At 40.6% G+C, this 22,080-nt stretch overlaps 2 protein-coding genes across 4 annotated transcripts in view; one reads left to right on the top strand and one right to left on the bottom strand.

Moving 5' to 3' along the window:
- C14H1orf112 (chromosome 14 C1orf112 homolog) overlaps positions 1 to 5,675 on the bottom strand; it is a 49,223-nt gene extending 43,548 nt beyond the window's left edge. Inside the window, exon 1 of one of the 2 annotated variants that reach the window (XM_043923057.1) lies at positions 5,491 to 5,675. In XM_043923057.1, coding sequence (XP_043778992.1) covers positions 5,491 to 5,601 — 111 coding nt within the window. In that variant the 5' untranslated portion in view covers positions 5,602 to 5,675. The remainder of the gene's footprint in view (positions 1 to 5,490) is intronic. The other variant, XM_043923056.1, reaches the window with a different exon arrangement.
- Positions 5,676 to 5,742: 67 nt separating this feature from the next.
- METTL18 (methyltransferase like 18) lies at positions 5,743 to 8,164 on the top strand. 2 transcript variants are annotated; one of them, XM_043923060.1, is made up of 2 exons: positions 5,743 to 5,915; positions 6,783 to 8,164. In XM_043923060.1, exon 2 carries the CDS (start codon positions 6,995 to 6,997, stop codon positions 8,114 to 8,116), a length of 1,122 nt encoding a protein of 373 aa, XP_043778995.1. In that variant the 5' UTR covers positions 5,743 to 5,915; positions 6,783 to 6,994; the 3' UTR covers positions 8,117 to 8,164. The 2 variants fall into 2 exon arrangements, with proteins under 2 accessions (XP_043778995.1, XP_043778996.1); XM_043923061.1 differs by lacking the exon at positions 5,743 to 5,915 and adding an exon at positions 5,932 to 6,049.
- Positions 8,165 to 22,080: the final 13,916 nt, after the last annotated feature.

The raw sequence follows: 22,080 nt of genomic DNA, 5'->3' as shown, positions 1-22,080 counted from the left end.
TAGTATTAAGATATTCAATATCACAGTAATCCAAGTCTACGCCCCGACCAGTAACGCTGAAGAAGCTGAAGTTGAATGGTTCTATGAAGACCTACAAGACCTTCTAGAATTAACACCCAAAAAAGATGTCCTTTTCATTATGGGGGACTGGAATGCAAAAGTAGGAAGTCAAGAAACACCTGGAGTAACGGGCAAATTTGGCCTTGGAGTACAGAATGAAGCAGGGCAAAGGCTAACAGAGTTCTGCCAAGAGAATGCACTGGTCATAGCAAACACCCTCTTCCCACAAAACAAGAGAAGCCTCTACACATGGACATCACCAGATGGTCAACACTGAAATCAGATTGATTATATTCTTTGCAGCCAAAGATGGAGAAGCTCTATATAGTCAGCAAAAACAAGACTGGGAGCTGACTGTGGCTCAGATCATAACTCCTTATTACCAAATTCAGACTTAAATTGAAGAAAGTAGAGAAAACCACTAGACCATTCAGGTGACCTAAATCAAATCCCTAACGATTATACAGTGGAAGTGAGAAATAGATTTAAGGGACTAAATTTGATAGACATGAGTGCATGATGAACTATGGACGGAGGTTCATGACATTGTACAGGAGACAGGGATCAAGACCATCCCCAAGAAAAAGAAATGCAAAAAAGCAACATGGCTGTCTGAGGAGACCTTACAAATAGCTGTGAAAAGAAGAGAAGCAAAAAGCAAAGGAGAAAAGGAAAGATAATCCCATTTGAATGCAGGGTTCCAAAGAACAGAAAGGAGCGATAAGAAAGCCTTTCTCAGTGATCAGTGCAAAGAAATATAGGAAAACAACAGAATGGGAAAGACTAGAGATCTCTTCAAGAAAATTAGAGACACCAAAGGAACATTTCATGCAAAGATGGACTCAATAAAGGACAGAAATGGTATGGACCTAACAGAAGCAGAAGATACTAAGAAGAGGTGGCAAGAATACACAGAACAAAAAAGATCTTCGTGACCCAGATAATCACGATGGTGTGATCACTCTCCTAGAGCCAGACATCCTGGAATGTGAAGTCAAGTGGGCTTTAGGAAGCATCACTATGAACAAAGCTAGTGGAGGTGATGGAATTCCAGTTGAGCTATTTTAAATCCTAAAAGATGATGCTGTGAAAGTGCTGCACTCAATATGCCAGCAAATTTGGAAAACTCAGCAGCAGCCATGGGACTGGAAAAGTTCAGTTTTCATTCCAATCCCTAAGAAAGGCAAAGCCAAAGAATGCTCAAACTACTGCACAATTGCACTCATCTCACACCTTAGTAAAGTAATGCTCAAAACTCTCCAAGCCAGGCTTCAACAATACATGAACCGTGAACTTCCAGATGTTCAAGCTGGTTTTAGAAAAGGCAGAGAAACTAGAGATCAAATTGCCAACATCCACTGGATCACTGAAAAAGCAAGAGAGTTCCAGAAAAACATCTATTTCTGCTTTATTGACTATGCCAAAGCCTTTGACTGTGTGGATCACAATAAACTATGGAAAATTGTTCGAGAGATGGGAATACAGACCACCTGACCTGCCTCTTGAGAAATCTGTACGCAGGTCAGAAGGCAACAGTTAGAACTGGAAACAGAACAACAGACTGATTCCAAATGAGAAAAGGAGTACGTCAAGGCTGTATATTGTCACCCTGCTTATTTAACTTATATGCAGAGTACATCATGAGAAATGCCGGGCTGGATGAAACACAAGCTGGAATCAAGACTGTCGGGAGAAATGTCAATAACCTCAGATATGCAGATGACACCACCCTTATGGCAGAAAGTGAAGAGGAACTAAAGAGCCTCTTGATGGAAGTGAAAGAGGAGAGTGAAAAAATTGGCTTAAAGCTCAACATTCAGAAAACTAAGATCATGGCATCTGGTCCCATCACTTCATGGCAAATAGATGGAGAAACAGTGGAAACAGTGACAGATTTTATTTTGGGGGGCTCCAAAATCACTGCAGATGGTGACTGCAGCCATGAAATTAGAAGACTCCTTGGAAGAAAAGCTATGACCAACCTAGACAGCATATTAAAAAGCAGAGACATTACTTTGCCAACAAAGGTCCATCTAGTCAAAGCTATGGTTTTTCCAGTAGTCATGTATGGATGTGAGAGTTGGACTATAAAGAAAGCTGAGCGCCAAAGAACTGATGCTTTTGAACTGTGGTGTTAGAGAAGATTCTTTGAGAGTCCCTTGGACTGCAAGGAGATCCAACCGGTCCATTCTAAAGGAGATCAGTCCTGAATGTTCACTGGAAGGACTGATGTTGAAGCTGAAATTACAAAGTTTGGCCACCTGATGTGAAGAGCTAACTCATTTGAAAAGACCCTGATGCTGGAAAAGATTGAGGGCAGGAGGAGAAGGGGACGACAGAGGATGAGATGGTTAGACAGCATCACTGACTCAATGGACATGAGTTTGGGCGGACTCCGGGAGTTGCTGATGGACAGGGAGGCCTGGCGTGCTGCAGTCCATGGGGTCGCAAAGAGTTGGACATGTGAGCCACTAAACTGAAGTAAGATATTCACTACTGAGAATAGATTTTCAAAAGATCTTTCTTGAAGTTTAAGCAATGATAGTAAGAGACTAAAATTAGACTCAAATTACTGGCTTAATTTCGCTTTTAAAAAAGTAATGCTTATTAGGCTAGCAAAGAATAGAATGAAAATACTTTAAGGAAGTATTTTCAAAACGCTCAAGGATAAACTTATCTCTTCAAACTATATGTAATTATGACATTTCTGACAGATGAGAAACAGCCCATAATAATCCATGGTTTCTGGTTTCTGAAATAAATTTCTTTCCCCTTAGCACTTCTATAGTACTGTATCTACACCTGTCAGGGATCATTTTCTACCCTCTTTTCATGTTATTAGCATATCTATCTTATCACCTTATCAGACTGAAACTCTTCTGCAAATAGGAGCTTACAAATATGTGATAATAAACTATCCTATGTGCACTGTAAACATCAACAGTAACCACATTATAAACTGTATACTTTCAAACCATTAAGAATGATTGTTAGAAAGTTTTTACTATAAAAATAATATGAATTATTAAAGCATGTGTCAATCTTAAAAATTAAAACACCACAACCCCAATACAGTAATATAAGAAGTCATTCTTCTTCTGAAATCTCACTTTGCAACTACATATCTTACAGCAGCAATCAAAATGAGGCATGGTCATTAATTCATTTTAGTTCAGAGAAGAATCTGCCTCGTGGATAAATTTTAGAAAAGGTTAAAAAAAAAATTTAGCCTCTTCCAAAATTTAAACTTAAGTTATGGTTATACAGACAAGCAGGCAGAGACTGAAAAATAACATGCAAAATGCAAAAGATAAAAATAATTATGTTTGGTGACAGGACTGTGGATTTATAGAAAATTTCTTTCATTTGTTGAAAAGTGCTGTAGTAAAACCAAAAGCTGAAAAACAAAAATTATATAATGAGACTTCATGCTGTTTTAAAACATGACAAAATTTTTTAGCCCTTCACTGAATGATTACTATGTGCCAGGAACTATTCTAAGTGCTGGAGACAATGCGGTGAAAACAAAATTCCTGCCTTTATGAACTTTACAGTGTAGTGAGGAAAAGCAAAAAGAAAACAAAGCAAACAGCATAATTTCTATTAACGATCTGACTGCTCTTTAGAAAACTGAACAGAGCAATGTGATGAGTATTACTGACTGGGTTTGGGGAAACCACCTAAAACTGAGGGCTCTGAAAAGGGCTTACGTGACATTTGAGCTGAAACCTGAATAATGAGACCTACCAAAGGCTGGGAGAGCTACATGGAACATCAACAAACATGAAGATCCTAAGGCAGGTGAGCTTCATGTATCTCTGGTTAGAATGTAGTGAGCTAAGGAGGAGGACAAGGCTTCGAACATGAGGAGACTTGAAAGTAAAAGTTTAGGTTTTATTCCTAATTTGTTAAGAAGCCCTTGTGGTAAGGGGTGCTTTAAAAAGGAAATGACATGTTTTTCAATCTGAACTTTTATTGGAGAGATTATAAAAGGGCATGAGTAGAAGCAAGAGAACTATTAACTACAGCCCAGATGAGAGGTTATGGGGGCTTGGAGCAGTGGCAGGAAACGGGGATGATGGATTCAAAATACAGTCTGAGGGCAGAAATGAAAGAACTTGATTAAAGGTTTTGGCTTGTGAAACCGTTTAAGAAGCCTAGGGGTTTTGGTTCTTTCAAATTTTGAGATGAAACTTAAAATTTCATCAAAAGAACAGGTTTTGGTTCTTTTGAATTTTAAGTTTGAGATGAAAACCAGGAGGGAATGCAGACTTTTTCTTTTTTTGGGGGGGGGGGGGGGGGGCGGGAATAAAAATTTTTACTTTCAATTACTGAAATCCCATATGAGCTTGAGGTGGGGAAGGAGGAACCATGTTCTTTGTTCCCCCCAAGCCTAACACCCTGCCTGCAATATTATGTACACTGCAAAAGTTTTTGAGAAGAATGGTTATTAGCTGCAGAAATCAAAAATCTTTTAGGACAGAAATTCCATATCGGCACAACTAAGAAAGGCTTTTGGCACCGAAGTGCGATTTTGACATTGTCCAGGTGAATGATTTCTTTGTGACAGTAATATCTACATTTGGCTTTATCTGTAAAAAATTATTTGTGCAGTGTTCAGAATGTCTCAAGTGAGGCTCTTGTTTTTGAGTGCAGTTTTAAGTTTTCTGTGCTCAAAGCTGTTTAAAAAAAAAAAAAAAACTTACCCTTTAACATGAGGGGCCAGGCCTCAACAATGATTGATTGTAAATGTTTTACAATCAAAAAGGGATTCAAGTACTAAATGGTCTGCACCTGAACGGAGTACCTCAAACGCAGCACATGAAAGCCAATTAGTAAACGAAGCAACTCCTCACCAGCAATAAACCAAGAGGTTTGAAAACCGGACGGGAATAACATTTGAATTTGCTTAACATCTTTTACAGACCTGGTACCATGGCAGAACTACGCCTTTTAATTTGATTCTCAAAATAGTGGAGGAAGGTATTCACTTTCACCACCCATTTTAGAGATGAGCGCTCGGAGTATCTCGCTCTCCTCTACTTCATCCAGAGTCGGCTCACCTTACAGCTCAAGGCTAAGTTCCTGTCTCTCCCGATCTCCACCAAGCAAAAGTAATCACAGTTAATTGCACGTACTAAGCAACTTGAAGGCCCAGAGCAGTGGAAGAAAACGCCATATCCACTGCCAAAAACCATTGTAAGAACACCCGAGAGCCCTCCCAACGCCAAAGCCAAGCGTACTTTGGCTTCAGCACCCACGGCTCTCGCTCGCCCTTCATTTCCTCGCTTACTCATCTCGCTGTCAACAGAGAGAGGAGAAGGTTGAAGCCGCATGGACCCAACAAGGCCCGAAAGCGGGTTAGATGAGACAGAAGGTTGGAGACCGGCCCCACAGCCCTCTCCAGGTGGAAATGACAATAAAGGATATAAGGAGCCGAGGCAGGACAGACGGCAATTCCCGGCGGCATAGTTCCTCCGGCCAGCTACTTATTTCTTCCAGTGGAATCGCGCTCGCCGGGACAGCGCGTTCCTGAGACATGCTTTCGCCCAGCACCAAAGCTTCAAAACACTCCCGCCAGAGCCAAGACCGGAAACTCCCACAGTCCCGGCAGGCCTTGCGAACCAAGACCATAGAGAGGAACGGCTCCGCCTTCTTTGGTGAGCCCGGGCCCCACACGACTGGGAAGAAAGCCGGGCTTGTCTGGCCTGCGGAGGACTCGATTCACTGGTGCACGTTTCCGGTCTGGCGAGTCTGGCCGGCGTTCTCCGCGAGGTGAATCGGGAGTCCGCCGGGCGGCTAGCATCTTAAAGTTTGGATCGCTGTCAACGTTGCTTTGAGACGCTGTGGGGGAGGTGAGGGCCGAGAGTCCCCAGATTTACAACCTTCCATCCCATGGGGCATTTTGGTTGCACATCTGGGGTTGGGTTTGACCCGGGCATGCGCCAGGAATGACTGCAAGTCCCGCGGTGAAGTGGGATAGAAACAGGTGCTTTCCTACCCTCTTAATGAGTTGACCCTACTCTGTACATCTTGTGTAATGGGGCTAGAGACCCACCTGTCAGAATTGGTGTGCAGATTGAACTGATGGTATATATTAAGTGTCTAGCACAGAGAAGACCCTCTTGATTAAGTTGCTTCCATTTTCTACGGGCCTGTCCACACGGTTCAGTACCCTTATTTTGTGTCAAGCTAATCTTTACTAATTACTCCAGAGTTACCTCACTCCCAGTACACTTAGGGCTGCTGATCTCGGCTAAATGTTTGTAGTTAGGTCATTTGGATGAATTTACACACATCAGCATACCTCTGCATGTTTTTAAAGGGATGCTCATTCAGCAAAATACAATCTTGAAGTCCTGTTACTTGAAACGGTAACAGACTGAAGAGATTCTGGCAGTTTAAGAGGAAAATATTATATGTTTGCGCAGGGTCGTGACGATCGCTAGGCTGATCATTTTCTGCCCGAGAATTTCGGACTGTATTGTTTTTAATTGTTGTTGCTGCTGCTGCGGTTATTTTGTTCATTTTTAAGAATTTATTATCTTCAGCTTTTGAACCCTGAAGGCTGTGTGTGTTTCCAAATCTCTGTCTCCTTCTCCCTCTACAGCTTTCATAGAAAAGCTGTTGGTGCGGGAGGGTGGAATGTTTAATATTAAATTTAAATGAAATGTGTCACTTTGCTTCTTAATAACAATTTTCATTTCTTTCCTTTTCTCTAGAGCTGCACTGAAAGAAGAGCAAAGACCTCTTAAAAGTCATTTGAAAATAGCTCCGAATATTTGTAACTGTATAAGCAACTAAAGAGAAATAGACTTTCAGCAAAACTAACAGAATAATTAATTGAAGCAGGTTTACATGTGTGTCATCAGTTCTATCCAGAAGTTGAAGAAGCTTCCTTGGAGTATAACAGTTGTGTGCATTTTATGAGAGAATGACTTTTCAATTTAATTTCACTATAGAAGACCATCTGGAAGATGAATTAACATCTCTTGCAGATGGAGCTTTGGCCCTACATTCCTCAAAAGAGTCTTCAGTCTCAGAAAGACAAAAAGGTACACATAGAGACAAAAAATGTTCCACAGAACAATCTGACTTGCTGCAGGACCATTTGTGGGAACATAAGTCAGAGGGAAATGAGGCTCCCTCTCAAGACCCAGACAGCTCATTCAATGCAGCTAACAGTTCAAGTAACTTGGAACCACACGAGGAAAAGACCTGCTTGAGAGTTGCCAAAGAGCATGCTATGCCTAAAGATTTAAAGAAAGTGTTAGAAAATAAAGTCACAGAAACATTATCAGGTCTCCAACACGTTAACATATCCATAATGAAAACCACCTTGTTGAAAGAGAACTTTCCTGGAGAAAACATCATTTCAAAAAGCTTTTCTTCTCACTCTGACCTGATTTCAGGTGTTTATGAAGGAGGCTTGAAAATCTGGGAGTGTACCTTTGACCTCCTGGCATATTTGACAAAGGCCAAAGTGAAATTTGCTGGGAAAAAAGTGTTGGATCTCGGTTGTGGATCAGGGTTGCTGGGTATAATGGCACTTAAGGGAGGTGCAAAAGAAATTCATTTTCAAGATTATAACAGTGTTGTGATTGATGAAGTAACCTTACCTAATGTAGTGGCTAACTCCACTTTGGAAGATGAAGAAAATGATGTAAATGAACCAGATGTGAAAAGACTCAGGAGATCAACAGTAGCACGAGAGCTATGTAAATGCCGCTTCTTTTCAGGGGAGTGGTCTGAGTTTTGTAAGCTTGTACTGAGCAGTGAAAAACTCTTTGAAAAATATGATCTCATTCTTACCTCAGAAACAATTTACAATCCAGATTATTATGGTCCTTTGCACCAAACATTCCTTAGATTGTTAGATAAAAATGGACGGGTGCTTTTGGCCAGCAAAGTACATTATTTTGGTGTGGGTGGAGGTACTCATCTCTTCCAGAAGTTTGTAGAAGAAAGGAATGTATTTGAGACTAGAACACTTGAAATAATCGATGAAGGACTAAAGAGATGCCTAATTGAAATGACTTTTAAGTACCCCAGTTAATGCCCACTGACTGTCCTAAGTGAAATAAACAGAATAACCAAAACCTTATTTTGAATTATTTCTGCTTTTCTATTATTTCTGAAATTATGATGTTTGTTTAATTTTGTTTAGCCAAATAAGAGACCAACTATATTAACAACACTTTACTTGCTAGGTGAGACTGAGAGAACAGTGTTTCTGAGCATTTGAAGAGATTGCCTAGGAAGTCATTTTGTGAGGAAGTTTTCTACTCTCCACTTTCATTCTATTTAACCTTTCTACCACCTTTGGCATATAAATTTGCCATTTCTTACTTCACGTTTGAATTTCTTCCCAGTCTTGTCAGTTTCCCATGGAGTGCCTGGTCAGTCACCATGCTGTTCACTTTAAAGGCATGTATGCGTGTGTGCTTGCTAAGTTGCTTCAGTCATGTCCAACTCTTTGTGACCCCATGAACTGTAGCTTGCAAGACTCCTCTGTCCATGAGGTTCTCCAGGCAAGAATCCTGGAGTGAGTTGCCATGCCCTCCTTCAGAGGATCTTCCTGACCCAGGGATCGAACCCTCATCTTTTACCTTTCCTGCATTGGCAGGTGAGTTCTTTATAACTAGAGCCATCTGGAAAGCCCAAAGGTGTACATATGCATTACTAAATGGTTCTGAACCTAAAGATTAGACCGGAGGTGTTAAGTAACTAGGAAGAAGTCTGGGGCTTTTTAAATATTCATTTATCTTGTATAATAAGAATCAGAATGCTGAGCAATTGAATTCACACTGAGATGGAAGAAATAAAGGGGAATTGTGAGAGAGAGTATAAACGTGATACAGAAAACTTACAGTGCTTGTAGCCCTTTTGTAACCAAGTAAGTAGGAGATCCTAGGGTCTTGGTAGGAGGAAAAAGAACAGGAAACAAAATTTCAGATTCTAAGGAGTAAAGATGCTTCATTCTTTAAGTAATAGGGAAGAGAAGAAGAGATAAAGTATTTTTATTTTAATGCAGAATTTTCACACTTAACATACCTGAAATTGGAATCTACCTTACTGTTTATAACTGCAATGCTAGAGATCCAGGTTCCATCTCTGGGTCGGGAAGATCCCCTGGAAAAGGGAATGGCAATCCACTTCAATGTTCTTACCTGGAGAATTCCATGGGTAGAGGAGCCTGGCAGGCTATAGTCCTCAGGGTAACAAAGGGTCGTACACGACTGAGCGACTAACATTTCATTTTTCAACCTTACTATCTATAACTATTGTGCAACTGGCAGTATTTTTTGTCTTTCTTGGAGGTAACTAATGGTACAACTTGGATTCAATGAAATGTGATATTCACAATGTCTGTTAATTAGGCAGTTTGTCTACTTCTTGCTGAATATTTACAATCTTACAAGGTATATATCATCCCTATTTTAATAATGATCACAATAGCTAACAGTTTTCAGCATTTACTATGTGCAGGGTAGAAGGGATTTATATACACTGACATTTAATATTCATAACAGCCCTGAATTATAATTACTGTCTCCATTTTATAGATAAGTTGAGACTCAAGAAAATTTGATCCTTATCACAGTCCTCATATTCAGAACCTGAATCTGAATTAAAATCTATTTTAAAAGGTGGTGAAGATTACTCTTTGTAATCTTCAGTGTTTTTAACAGTGTTAAAACCTCAGTGGTTTTAACAGTGCCTTACAATGCCAAATATTTTAGGACCCTTTTATTATTCTGAAATGAAACCCACAGTTAAGCTTATTTACATGTCATGTCCAACTCTTTGCAACCCCCTGGACTATAGCCTACCAGAGTCCTCTGTCCATGGGCTTTTCCAGGCAAGAACACTTGGGCTGTGTTTTATTCTCCAGAGGATATTCCCAACTCAGGGATGGAGTCTGCATCTCTTAATGTCTTCTGCTTCGGCAGGTGGATTCTTTACCACTAGTGCCACCTGGGAAGCCCCAACTTATTTACATACATCATTAAAAGAATTTTTTTTTTGTAGTCATAATTTTTCCAGTAGTCATGTATGGATGTGAGAGTTGGACTATAAAGAAAGCTGAGCGCTGAAGAACTGATGCTTTTAAACTATGGTGTTGGAGAAGACTCTTGAGAGTCCCTTGGACTGCAAGGAGATCTAACCAGTCCATCCTAAAGGAAATAAATTCTGAATATTCATTGGCAGGACTGATGCTGAAGTTGAAGCTCCCATACTTTGGCCACCTGATGCAAAGAACTGACTCGTTGGTAAAGGCCCTGATGATGGCAAAGATTGAAGGCAGGAGGAAAAGGGGATGACAGAGGAGATGGTTGGATGGCATCACTGACTCAATGGACATGAGCTTGAGCAAGCTCTGGGAGTTGGTGATGGACAGGGAAGCCTGTTTGTGCTGCAGTCCACGGGGTCACAAAGAGTCAGAGACAAGTGAGCAACTGAACTGAACTGAAACATAAACCCCTAATGCATTTATCATATGTATAAATATATGTGTGTGCCTATATATATGTATAAACCTATAATATGAAGAAAGTCATTTATAAACAATTTGTGTTCCCTCAGGTAAATGCACAGGTGTAGCTGCTGAGAAAATATGTAGTAGTAAGATGTTTGTACTTAAGATATGGTTACTGTCAATGTCACGGCTACAATTCCAGACCCACCTACTAGATAAGGCAGAATAGCCCTGACAGCAGGTTTGCTATATGAGGAGGTACAAAGCGTTAGATAGAGTCCCATGACAATGGTCAGCATCAATGATTTTGAGACAAACAGGTATCTCTCAGTTCTCTGTGATGAATTAGACACCCAAAGAGGTGTCATCTAGGAGGCTTCTCCAGAAGCAGAAGAGACATGGCCCTGAACAGGGGCTCAGGGAACAATTTCAGCCCCAAGGGAGGCGGGCCCAGTGAAAACAGCAGGGGTCAAAACAGAAGCCCAGTCCTGGGAACTAGATAATCCTGGGTATTAAAGATAATTCTGGAGGTGACTGCTGATCAGGAACACATCTACTTAAGATAGCTGGCAGCAAAAGAGACTGGAGATAAAATTATGCATATAAATCCAAGAGAAGGATGCATAGCATATTACACTTTGTCATGTAAATAGTTGAATCATTTAAAGAAGCATCTATTAATATGTCAAGACAATGAGTTTTGGAGTTCCATACCTGGGTTAAAATTCAGTTTCCCCAACTAGAGAGCAGGGTTTGTAGTAGTATCTCTCTAAGAGAACTCTTTTTAAAAATAACAGTGAATATTGGGAAACTTTCAGGGAGTTTGGAGTTTTAGAGCATGAACCACCCATTCTTGTATTGGTTTCTTACAATAAATGCTGCACTTTACCACACACACACACACACACACACACACAACAACACAACAACAACAACCACCCAGCAACTTAATACTGAGCCTTTATCATGGCTCCTTCAACATTACTATGGATAAATGGAAATTATTATGTTCATGAATTCTCATAGTATTTAGTCACCCTGTTTTCTCAATCAAATAGGAAGCCTTATTCACTTTTGTTAAAAATTGGGTTTGAGACTTTACAGTTTACAAATCCCAGTTCAGAACTTGGAGATATAAATAGATTTAAGAACTTTCACTGCCCAAGGCCAGCCCTCATTCTCTCCCTCCACAACACCGCCCCCCCCAACTTCACCTTCAGTTTCTAAGTTGTCTTTTTCTTTTTGAATGCTTTGGCATTACAGAGCATTAACGATGAAGAAGAATGCATCTTGGAAATCAGTTTCTAAAAACTCAGTCACATGCAAGTTGTATTCTGCCTTCAGTTCAGTTAAGTTCAGTCGCTCAGTCGTGTCCAACTCTTTGCAACCCCATGAACCGCAGCATGCCAGGCCTCCCTGTCCATCACCAACTCCTGGAATTTACTCAAACCCATGTCCATTGAGTCGGTGATGCCATCCAACCATCTCATCCTCTGTCATCCCCTTCTCCTCCTGCCCTCAATCTTTGCCAGCATCAGGGTCTTTTCAAATGAGTCAACTCTTCGCATCAGGTGGCCAAAGTATTGGAGTTTCAGCTTCAGCATCAGTCCTTCCAATGAACACCCAGGACTGATCTCCTTTAGGATGGATTGGTTGTATCTCCTTGCAGTCCAAGAGACTCTCAAGAGTCTTCTCCAACACTACAGTTCAAAAGCATCAATTCTTTGGTGCTCAGCTTTCTTTATAGTCCAACTCTTACATCCATACATGACCACTGGAAAAACCATAGCCTTACTAGACAGACCTTTGTTGACAAAGTAAACTTCCCATTTGTCAGATTGCCTGTGCCCTTAGCTCCCTTTCCACTGCCCCACAGAGGATCCCTGCCAGTAGCTCAGAAATTGGCGAGAGTTGGGGAGGGGGATGTCTCCCTGCAGACCCGGAGCTGACACACTGCCTTTGTCAAATGCAGTCACCAATGACACATGTGCTGTTCTGTCCTCAGGGGAGATGGATCAGATGGGGTCAGCTGCTCAGCCAGCGGGTACTTCTTAGCACCATCCATAGTGTTTTATTCAGGTTTTATTAGAGCTTAATGAATAGCTATTTGAATAAAAATAAATAACAAGAAACCTTTGTAACAACATAACCTTGATTCTTTGCTTACACTTCCGCCAGAATTTCCTGAACTTCTCATCCTATGTTATGGTTGCACTGAATTTGCTGATATTAAATTTTTTCTTTGGGTAAAAGTGCAATTCAAAATCACCATCGTAACTTGAGAGCAGCCCAGCAGAGAACATTCTCTGTGTTATAAAAGACTCCATTTTTGCAGCTCTGGGATGTAGCTTCTAGTCATCCAGGATGGTTGGGGGAAGCCACAGTAGGTTTATCACTATTAGTCTCTCACAATTCCGATTGCTGTTTTCTTAAGGGATTAAAAGTGAACTCAGATAACCCTTAAAAGTAACTTCATCATCTCTAAAGGAAGTTGTCAAAGTGCTTTTTCAGGAGAAGGAATAATACTCCATTTGAAAGAAACAGTCAAAGTTACTATAATAACAAACAACTTAGTGACCTAAACATTTTTAAAGGCAGTGTGTCAGTTCCGGGTCTGCATGGAGACACCCCCATTCCCACCCTCCTCAGTTTCTGAGCTACTGGCAGGGAGCCTCTGCGGAGCAGTGGAAAGGGAGCTAAGGGCACAGGCAATCTGACAAACGGGAAGTTTGAAGGCAGAACACAGCCAGCATGTGACTGAGTTTTTAGCAACAGGTTTCCAAGATGCATTCTTCTTCATCCTTCATGCTCCACAATGCCAAAGCATCCAAAAAGGACAACTCTTATCCTTTATAGAACAGGGTAAGTGGCCAAGAGGGTTATTATGATCTTTAAAAATGCAATGAAGGGGGTGCTGCCTCTCTCTTTTTCCATGGTATGTATTGATGGGATGGAAAAAGGCGGTGTGAAGGCTTGCCTTTGGCAGTGTGTAGCACAAGCCTTTGCAGTAGAATCGGATGTACTGGGTGTCATGGAACCCAAAGTGCCTTGGGCCATGCTGCTGCTAGACTGTGGTGCCTTTGTGTCAAAAAAGAGACTCTACCCTCCAGGCAGGCTTCCCAGGAGGTGTGAGTGGTAAAGAACCTGCGTGCCAATGCAGGAGACATAACAGACACAGGTTTGACCCCTGGGTCGGAAAGACCCCCTAGAGGAGGGCATGGCGACTCCAGTAATTCTTGGCTGGAAAATCCCATGGACAGAGGAGCCTGGCAGGTTACAGTCCATAGTGTCACAAGGAGTTGGACAAAACTGAAGCGACTTCGCATGCCCTTCAGGCAGACTCAGCCTCAGGTTGAGAACAGAACTGGCAAGTGGAATAGGGCTGTTTTCAGTTCCATGTGCCCCTCAACATTTCTTCATGGCCCTGCGCTTTAGCCTTACACACTTCCACAACTTTCTGACTCATTAAAGGATTGGAAAATGGGCTATAAACTGATGAACACCAAGAGAATCAGGTAACATCCACTAAACACAGGAAATGAGAAATTATCAGAGACAGTGCTTTTCTTTTCTCTTCTTTTCTCAAGGTGATTTACAGCCTTTCTGTCAGGGGTAACCAGCACAGTTTGACGGCATTAGGGTCTTAGGGATCTAACTGTGCAGCAGGTGAACTCACAGGAAATGTTTGAACCAGGGGATGAGCTGCCGAGACAAGCATTCCCATGTGATCTCCCCCTGCACACTGGACACTGCAGCAGAGGTTGTCACCGTGAGTGATGAAGGCAGACAGTGACTGAAACCTGTCCATATCCCCCTATCCAGGACCTTAGAGGTTCTCTGGAGGGCTCAGCTGCATAGCAGCTGCACAATTCTGAAAGCCTCCTAACACAGCATGTCCAGTTAGCCATATAGCGTGAGTGTAGCTCTAGCAATTTTCTCAGCTTGCTCTAAAATTCAGCAGGTCCCCACCAGCGAGATCCAACTCCTGGTCCCAATATAATGATCAGCAATCATTCAACCAGCCTGGTCATATTTCAGATCTGAGGCTACAGAGAAATCAATGCCTCAGAACCTGCCAAGAACAAACCCACCTACTGTGAGAAAATTAGTCAAAGAGATAAATAGAAAAATGTACCATCCTCATTCAGTTAATGGAAATCTGAGGTAGAAAAGGCCAAGACTTGACAGCATTCTTTACGTGTGTCTAAAATTTTCTAGAACTCAAAACTCTTGTAGGTCTTTGCTGTTCTAGGCTAATCATTTCTTGCTATAAACTTGACTCTGAACTTGTTTTAAATAGCCTGAAAAAGTGTTTGGGCTGGGGAGCATTTTTTAGGAAAGATTTTGTATAAAAAAGTAGGATAGGGGACTTCACTAAAGATCCAGTGGTCAAGAATCTGACTTTCAATGCAGGGACATGGTTGGATCCCTTTTCCGGGAACTGATATCCCACATACCCTGGGGCAAATAAGACAGCAATGCCGCAACACTAGAATGCCCTTGCATCTTCAACCATAAAACCTGTGTGCCACAATGAAGACCCAGCACAGTGGGGAAAAAAAAAGGTAAAATAAAGCCCTAGAAACTCAAAACAGACCAGTTAGTCACTGGCACACCACATTTTCATTAGCCTATCCTATGCCAGTTTTTTTTTTTTTTTTTAATCATTGCTTCCCCACCACTGTGTTTAAAGAATCTTCAGAAGGAGCTACATTTTCAGTGATATGGTTTTCTTCCCTTAACTTTCCAGAAATTGAACTCTGCTTCCTGTCTGCTTTGTTGATTTCAAGCTTCTCCAAGATGTTTACAAAAAGAACCAAGAAGAATCTCTCTACTAAGGAAAATAGCTCAGAGAAACATTTTCTTGGAAGAGTGGCACGCATTTCTAATGTGCTGACATTTTAGTACCTTTAACAGGGAATTGGTTCAGGCTTTTATTTTAAACATTAAATGTTTTAATGTTAAATTTATTTTAAACATTTTTCATCTTCTCAGAGTAAGAAAAATGTCTTATTCTATAAACTTCCCCCTAAATACTTCAGAAACTCTTCTGTCCTATATCCTGTAATCTTGTAATTCAGCAGAAAGAAACATAACCTTAGAGTCAAAATCACTAGATATTTTTATGTCTTGGTAATTTTAGTTTCCTAACTTCTATTATCACCATATAAACATTTTACCTTAAAAATAAAGGACAAAGCCAAATGTCAGACCCTGAATGTGAATTGCCCTACCATACTTGGTCTAAAGAGTCATTTCGGTTAAATTTATTCCTAGGTATTTCATTCTTTCGGATGGAATTGTGAATGGGATTGTTTTCTCAACTTCTGTTTCTGATAGTTCATTAATCTGAAAAAGGAGACAAACAAAACTCAAAGATACAGAGAACATTTTGTCAGAGGGGAAGGGGGTTAAGGGGGTGGGAGAAGTGGGTGAAAGGGATCAAGAGGTACAAACTTCTAGTTATAAATGATGACTATAGTCAATAATATTGCATTTCAAATTTGAAAGTTCCTAAGAAAATAAATCTTATAAGTTATCTTCAGAAGAAAAAATTTGTAACCTTGTATGTTACAGATTATAACTCGACTGATTGTGACAATATAAACAAATATCAAGTCATTATGTTGCCCATCTGAAACTAAGATAATGTTGTATGTCAATTATACTTCAATTAAAAAAAAAGACATCTTGGATGGGCCCACTGTTTGGTCACACATAAACATGCATGTGACATTTTGGCCTCAGGAGTATTATAGTAATGTTACCGAAAGGTGTGGGGTGCAGCTGCTCACTGCCCCAAAGTCAATAAACCAGGCCAGGTTGGTGGAAAGGAAAGTTTGCTTCATTTCAGATGCTGGCAACTGGAGGGGAGGGCGGACATCTGTCCAAAGGCTGCCTCCCTTCCCACCCCCACTTCCCCTGACAAAGAGGAGGTGAGTGCTTTTTATAGGCTGAGGGAGGGGGGCTACATGTAGGAACAGTACAGTCAGCTCTGACAGTCATCTTCAAATTGGTCATCGGTGGTCTGACCAGCACCATCTTGGTTATTTTGCTATGTTGTACCTGCATGCTTAGTTGTATCCAACTCTTTGTGACCCCATGGACTGTAGTCAGCCAGGCTCCTCTGTCCTTGGGATTTTCCAGGCAAGAATGCTGGAGCGGGTTACCATTTCCTTCTCCAGGGGAATCTTCCCAACCCAGGGATCGAACCCCGTGTCTCTTGGATCTCCTGCATGGCAGGCAGATTCTTTATCCACTGAGCCATTGGGGAAGCCCCTGGTTATCTTAGGTACAATTAATCTTCAGTTCCAGGGTGGGGTTTTTTCCATTTCTTTGAGGTCAGTTCTCATAACTGGGCAGTTTACGTCACGGCTACAGCCTGGCGATCATGTAATCAACTTCTCCTGCTAGTGGGCCTTTTGGTATCTATAAGACAGCTCACAGGATATGGTGCAGAATATTATCTATAGCCCTTGAGAAGGAGCTAAAGGTCCTTGATGATGCTTATTGAGTACATTATTATTATTTGGTCTCCTTTGGCTGTTTTCCTTTGTCTGTGAATGTGCTCATTTCTCTGATTAAAATTATTTTTTGATGGAAGTTTTCCACAGACAAATGGCAGGCAGAGGCATGGGGGGAGAGACGGGGGGAGGGTCCTGCTCCATTTCAGTCCTCCCTTTTCTTTGATGCTCCTCAATCTTGTGGAGGCCCAGAGCAAGAAAGGGAATATTACTTTGTCATAGTACCTGGACAAACATTTGAAAATTACTAGACATACTACAATGAGGATAATAATCAAAATGCATCTTTGTATTATTCTCTGAATCTATTTTTCTTAATGGTTAAAGCAAAAGTACAATATATGTTTAATAGGCCACACATAGGCTGTTTTGGTTAGCCTAAAGTTCAAAGTAAATCATGTATAAGCCAGAATGATTTCCCCATACCTCAACATGTGAAAAGCTCTTTCATCATTTACCCTTTTAAATTGTAAATCTTTCCATAGAAATTGTTGATAATCAGTATATTCTTCCAGCATTGCCAGGGTGGCTCAGAAGTCTGCTCTGGGTCTATCCATGTCCCTTGGTTCTAGACCTCCATTATGTTTATGTATCTGCCTAGTTGTCCACATTGGGGGAAGACTAATCAGGTATCATGGACAGGCTCTGAGGTATATTAATAGGGAAGCACTTTATAAGCCACTCATTTTATCATATATACCCAATTGTCACACAAACATTGGACATGTGCTTTAAGCAGTGAACTTATAGCCATCAATGCTACACATTATGAGAAGTTACACTCTGTGACAACTTTACTGGACAATTCCCATAATCTTAATCCTGACAATGTACAAAATTCTTTTCTCAAAGTTCCTTGTTCACAAGTCTTTTACCATTTTATGGATTCAAACAAATCTGTCCTATATTTCCCCATCCAGAAACAAACAACTCTAGGATAAAATCAGTATCATTTTTCCTCAACAAAAATATTTCCATTCCTTATGAACCTTCTCTTCACTGATAACACATATATCCTACTTGCTTTATACACTGAAATGCTTCCCTGATCATTTTTATATATCACAAGTTTTAACCCTGGAAAACCTAAACAAAACCAAGAAACAAGTGATTGAAATGTTATACCAGCATTTTCTGCTTGGCAAATTCAAGAACATATTCTATAACCTTTAAAAACACACATTTTTCATGTCACAATTTCTCTTAAATGTGGTACAGGGTGTGTGTTTATAAACCCAAACATTTTTAGTTTCTTTCTTGGTCTTGCAAGACAAAAGTAGATAAATTTAAATTTGTTGGATTTTTAAGCACTTATTTTTTAAGCCAATTAAATGGATCTCCTTTACAAATTAACCTCAGCAATATTATCCAAAGACAAAAACACATATTCAGACATGTAGACATTCAGACAGAGATCTCATTGTTTCATCTTTTTACATTTCATAAATTAGGCATTGTGATTAAACTTTATCAGTTCATGAATAATAGAATAGTTGAATTTACACTCTCAATGTCAAAAGGCTTCCCTTTGTTTTCCCTTGGCTTAAACTTTTACTATTTAACCCAAGGCTAGAGTCCCAGGCAAAGTGGTCTGTATTTGCATTTCAAGGACATGATAAAAGCTAACTTCAAATTTTCTCCTAGGCATATTCATTTCCTTAGTGTCTAAAAAAAAAATTGTTTTATCCAGCGAGCTTTCTCTAACTGCATATGCAAAAAGAACAAGTTTTGGAATTTCAAAAGAGTTTGATCTTAACCAATTTTCTCTGGAGTCTAAGGAATACCTATGCCATACATTGTTCAGAAAAAAATCATCCTTCTTTTTTTATAGTCATAGTTTTATAATCTGAATTTTTCTTAATGAATTGAACCTGATTTTCTCATTTTACATAGGCAACAAGAATATCAATCACACAAATAGAATACACAGTGACACATTAAACAACAGATCTGTCGTAAACCCTCTCCATTGGTGACTGGTACGGAGTCCCAAACAAACACTTCTCCAACACAAATGGTCCTCAATGGTAGTCAGACATCAGAACCAATTAGCAAAATGCCCAAATGACACTCAATGCTCACAAACGGTCTTCAAAGGTAGATGGATGTCAGAACAAATTGGCAAGAATGCCCAAATAGCAGTCAGTGCTCACTAATGGTCCTCAACATCAAACACATATCAGAAGCAACTGGCAAAATGCCCAAATAGCACCTTGTGCCCCTAAACAGTCTCAACATCACACACACATCAGAACCAACTGGTGAGAAAGCCCAAATAACGTTAGCACTCAGAGATGGGAAGGTTGCCTGGGTGCACACCAGTGAACTTGGGAGGGTGGGTATCTGTCCAAAGGTCAACTCCCATCCTGACAAGCAGGGGGTGAGAGCTTTTATAGGCTGAGTGAGGGGGCCACAGCAGAAACAGTACAGTCAGCTCTGACAGTCATCTTCAGATTGGTCATCAGTGGTCTGACCAGTGTCATCTAGTTGCTTTAGGTACAGTTAGTCTTCAGTTCCAGGGTTGGTTTGTTTCCATGCCTTTGAAGCCAATTCCCCACAGCTCAGTTGGTAAAGAATCCGCCTGCAATGCAGGGGACCCCGGTTCAATTCCTGGGTTGGGAAGATCCCCTGGAGAAGGGATAGGCTACCCACTCCAGTATTCTTGGGCTTCCCTTGTGGCTCAGCTGGTAAAGAATCCACCTGCAATGTGGGAGACCTGGTTCGATCCCTGGGTAGGGAAGATGCCCTGGAGAAGGGAAAGGCTACCCACTCCAGTATTCTGGCCTGGAGAATTCCATGGACTCTATAGTCCATAGGGTCACAAAGAGTTGGACACGACCAAATGACTTTTACTTTCACATTTTCACTCATAACTGTGGCAGCCTACAACATGGCTACAGCCTGGTCTTCATGTAATCAACTTCTCCATCTGATGGGCCTGTCAGTGTCTATAAGACTGCTGACAGGATATGGCTCAGAATATTATGTATAGCCCTTGAGAAGGAACTAAAGTTCTTTGATTATACTTAATGAGTACTTATTATTTGGTCTCCTGTGACTATTTCCCTTTGTTTGTGAATGTGCTCATTTCTCTGACTAAACTTCTTCTTTGACTAAAGTTTTCCACAGATAAAGGGCAGGCAGAGGACATGGGGGAAGGACTATAGGGTCCTGCTTTGTTTCAGTAATAGGAAGAATTGAGCCCCTTCTTGGTGCCAGTTCTTTCATGGTTAGTTTTGTCCAATAGTTGCAAATCAAATAGAATTCTGCTTTATTCTAATGCAGATTCATTCTCATGCCAACAAGAATTCATCAAGCATTTACTGTTATATAGAAAAGACCATTTCTATCTTTAATAATTTCTGTTAAAGACATGTAATATTTGCAATAAAAGTTTACTCTTCAGTTCTCTGGTAACCAAACACTTCCAGGTATACTCCATTTCTTCGGGATCTTTCCAGAAGTGGTGCAAAGAATAAACAAGTCCCCAAGTATATTTAACTTCTGTGTGCCCCCTTTACTGTGACTTGTGTATTTACTTTGTTAATCAAGAGACTTAGTCAAATTTAATTTATGAAAGGTCAGAGATTAACAAACAGGAAACAGAACAATAGATAACTGACAGGATTCAAGCCTCAGAAGAAGAGAGATGTATGAAAGCAAAACAAACACCCCAAACTGGGAAAGTATGAGGGAAAGGTCAGAAATGAAGAATGATAGAGAGAAATGAGTACTTGTGCGCTTAGTAGCTCAGTTGTATCTGACTCTTTGGTGGAACTGTAGCCGGCCAGGCTCCTCTGTTCGTGGGATTCTCCATGCCAGAACTGGAGAGGGTAACCATTCCCTTCTCCAGGATATCTTCCTGACCCATGGATCGAATCCCAGTCTACTGCATTGCATGTGGATTCCTTACCATCTGAACCACCAGGGAAGCCCATAGAGAGATATATATGGAGTTATATCAACTAAAATGTAGGAAACCAGAAAGAGTTTGGGGAAAGTTAAGATGGTGGAACCCAAGGAAAAAGACCAATCACGAAGTCAAGAGATTTCCTGGAATTTGCACAACAGCTGATCTTTTAGGTAGAACGCTTTACCGCCTGAGCTACCGGAGAAGCCTAATAGCTGAACTTTTTTTTTTTTTTTTTAATAGCTGAACTTTTAAACAAGTGACTAGAGGTGGGATTCCTGGTAACTCACAGCAGAAAAGACAATGAAGGAACAAAGTCACGTGATAACAGTAAGAGGCCAAGGAAAAGCATTTTATGGCAGCCCCAAGTGACCTGGCAATACCCCTAGCATTTCATCCCCATTGGAGATTTGGTTTTACAGGACAATACTGCTGAGCTTCAAACCTAGAATGACCACACATCCCAGTGGCCCTGACACAGTCCTAGGTCCACACCCACTGCCCCAGGGTCTTATCTGGTTTAACATTCTAGCATTCTCAAACTCTCCTGATTTGAATGATAATGATATGGTCATTTATACCAATCCTGTAGCACTATCCTTAATCTTATAATTTTGTGGAGTAAGTCACAATGGAAAAAACCACTCAATAAATCAGTATTAACTTCCAAATTCAGTCTTTTAAAAAACCTACACCCAGGAATCAAGAAAAATGCTCCTCTTCTTATCATATGTCAGACACTGAGCTTGACAAGGGAATATAAAGATAAAGTAATATGTTCTGTGTTTTAGGGAGCTTCCAGTGTGGGGTGGAAATAGTAACACAACTAGTGAACTGCTTACATCACACACACTGTTCAGGTTTCTTTTCCTTTTTTCTTTTAGAAAATTGTATTAGAGTATAGTTAATTTACTATGTTGTGTTAGTTTCCACTGTACATCAAAGTGAATCAGTTATACATATACATATATTCAGTTTTTTTAAGATTCCTTTGCATATAGGCCACTGTGAAGGTTTCTGACAGAGTTTCTTTTTGAGTTCTAGAGTAAGACCATATGCCCGTAATGGCATATATTAGGGAGAAAGTGGATAGAAACGAGAATAGG

The sequence above is a fragment of the Cervus elaphus genome, chromosome 14, assembly GCF_910594005.1.
Source record: "Cervus elaphus chromosome 14, mCerEla1.1, whole genome shotgun sequence".
Taxonomy (NCBI): Eukaryota; Metazoa; Chordata; class Mammalia; order Artiodactyla; family Cervidae; genus Cervus; species Cervus elaphus.
This window is presented reverse-complemented; position numbering and strand designations above follow the sequence as displayed.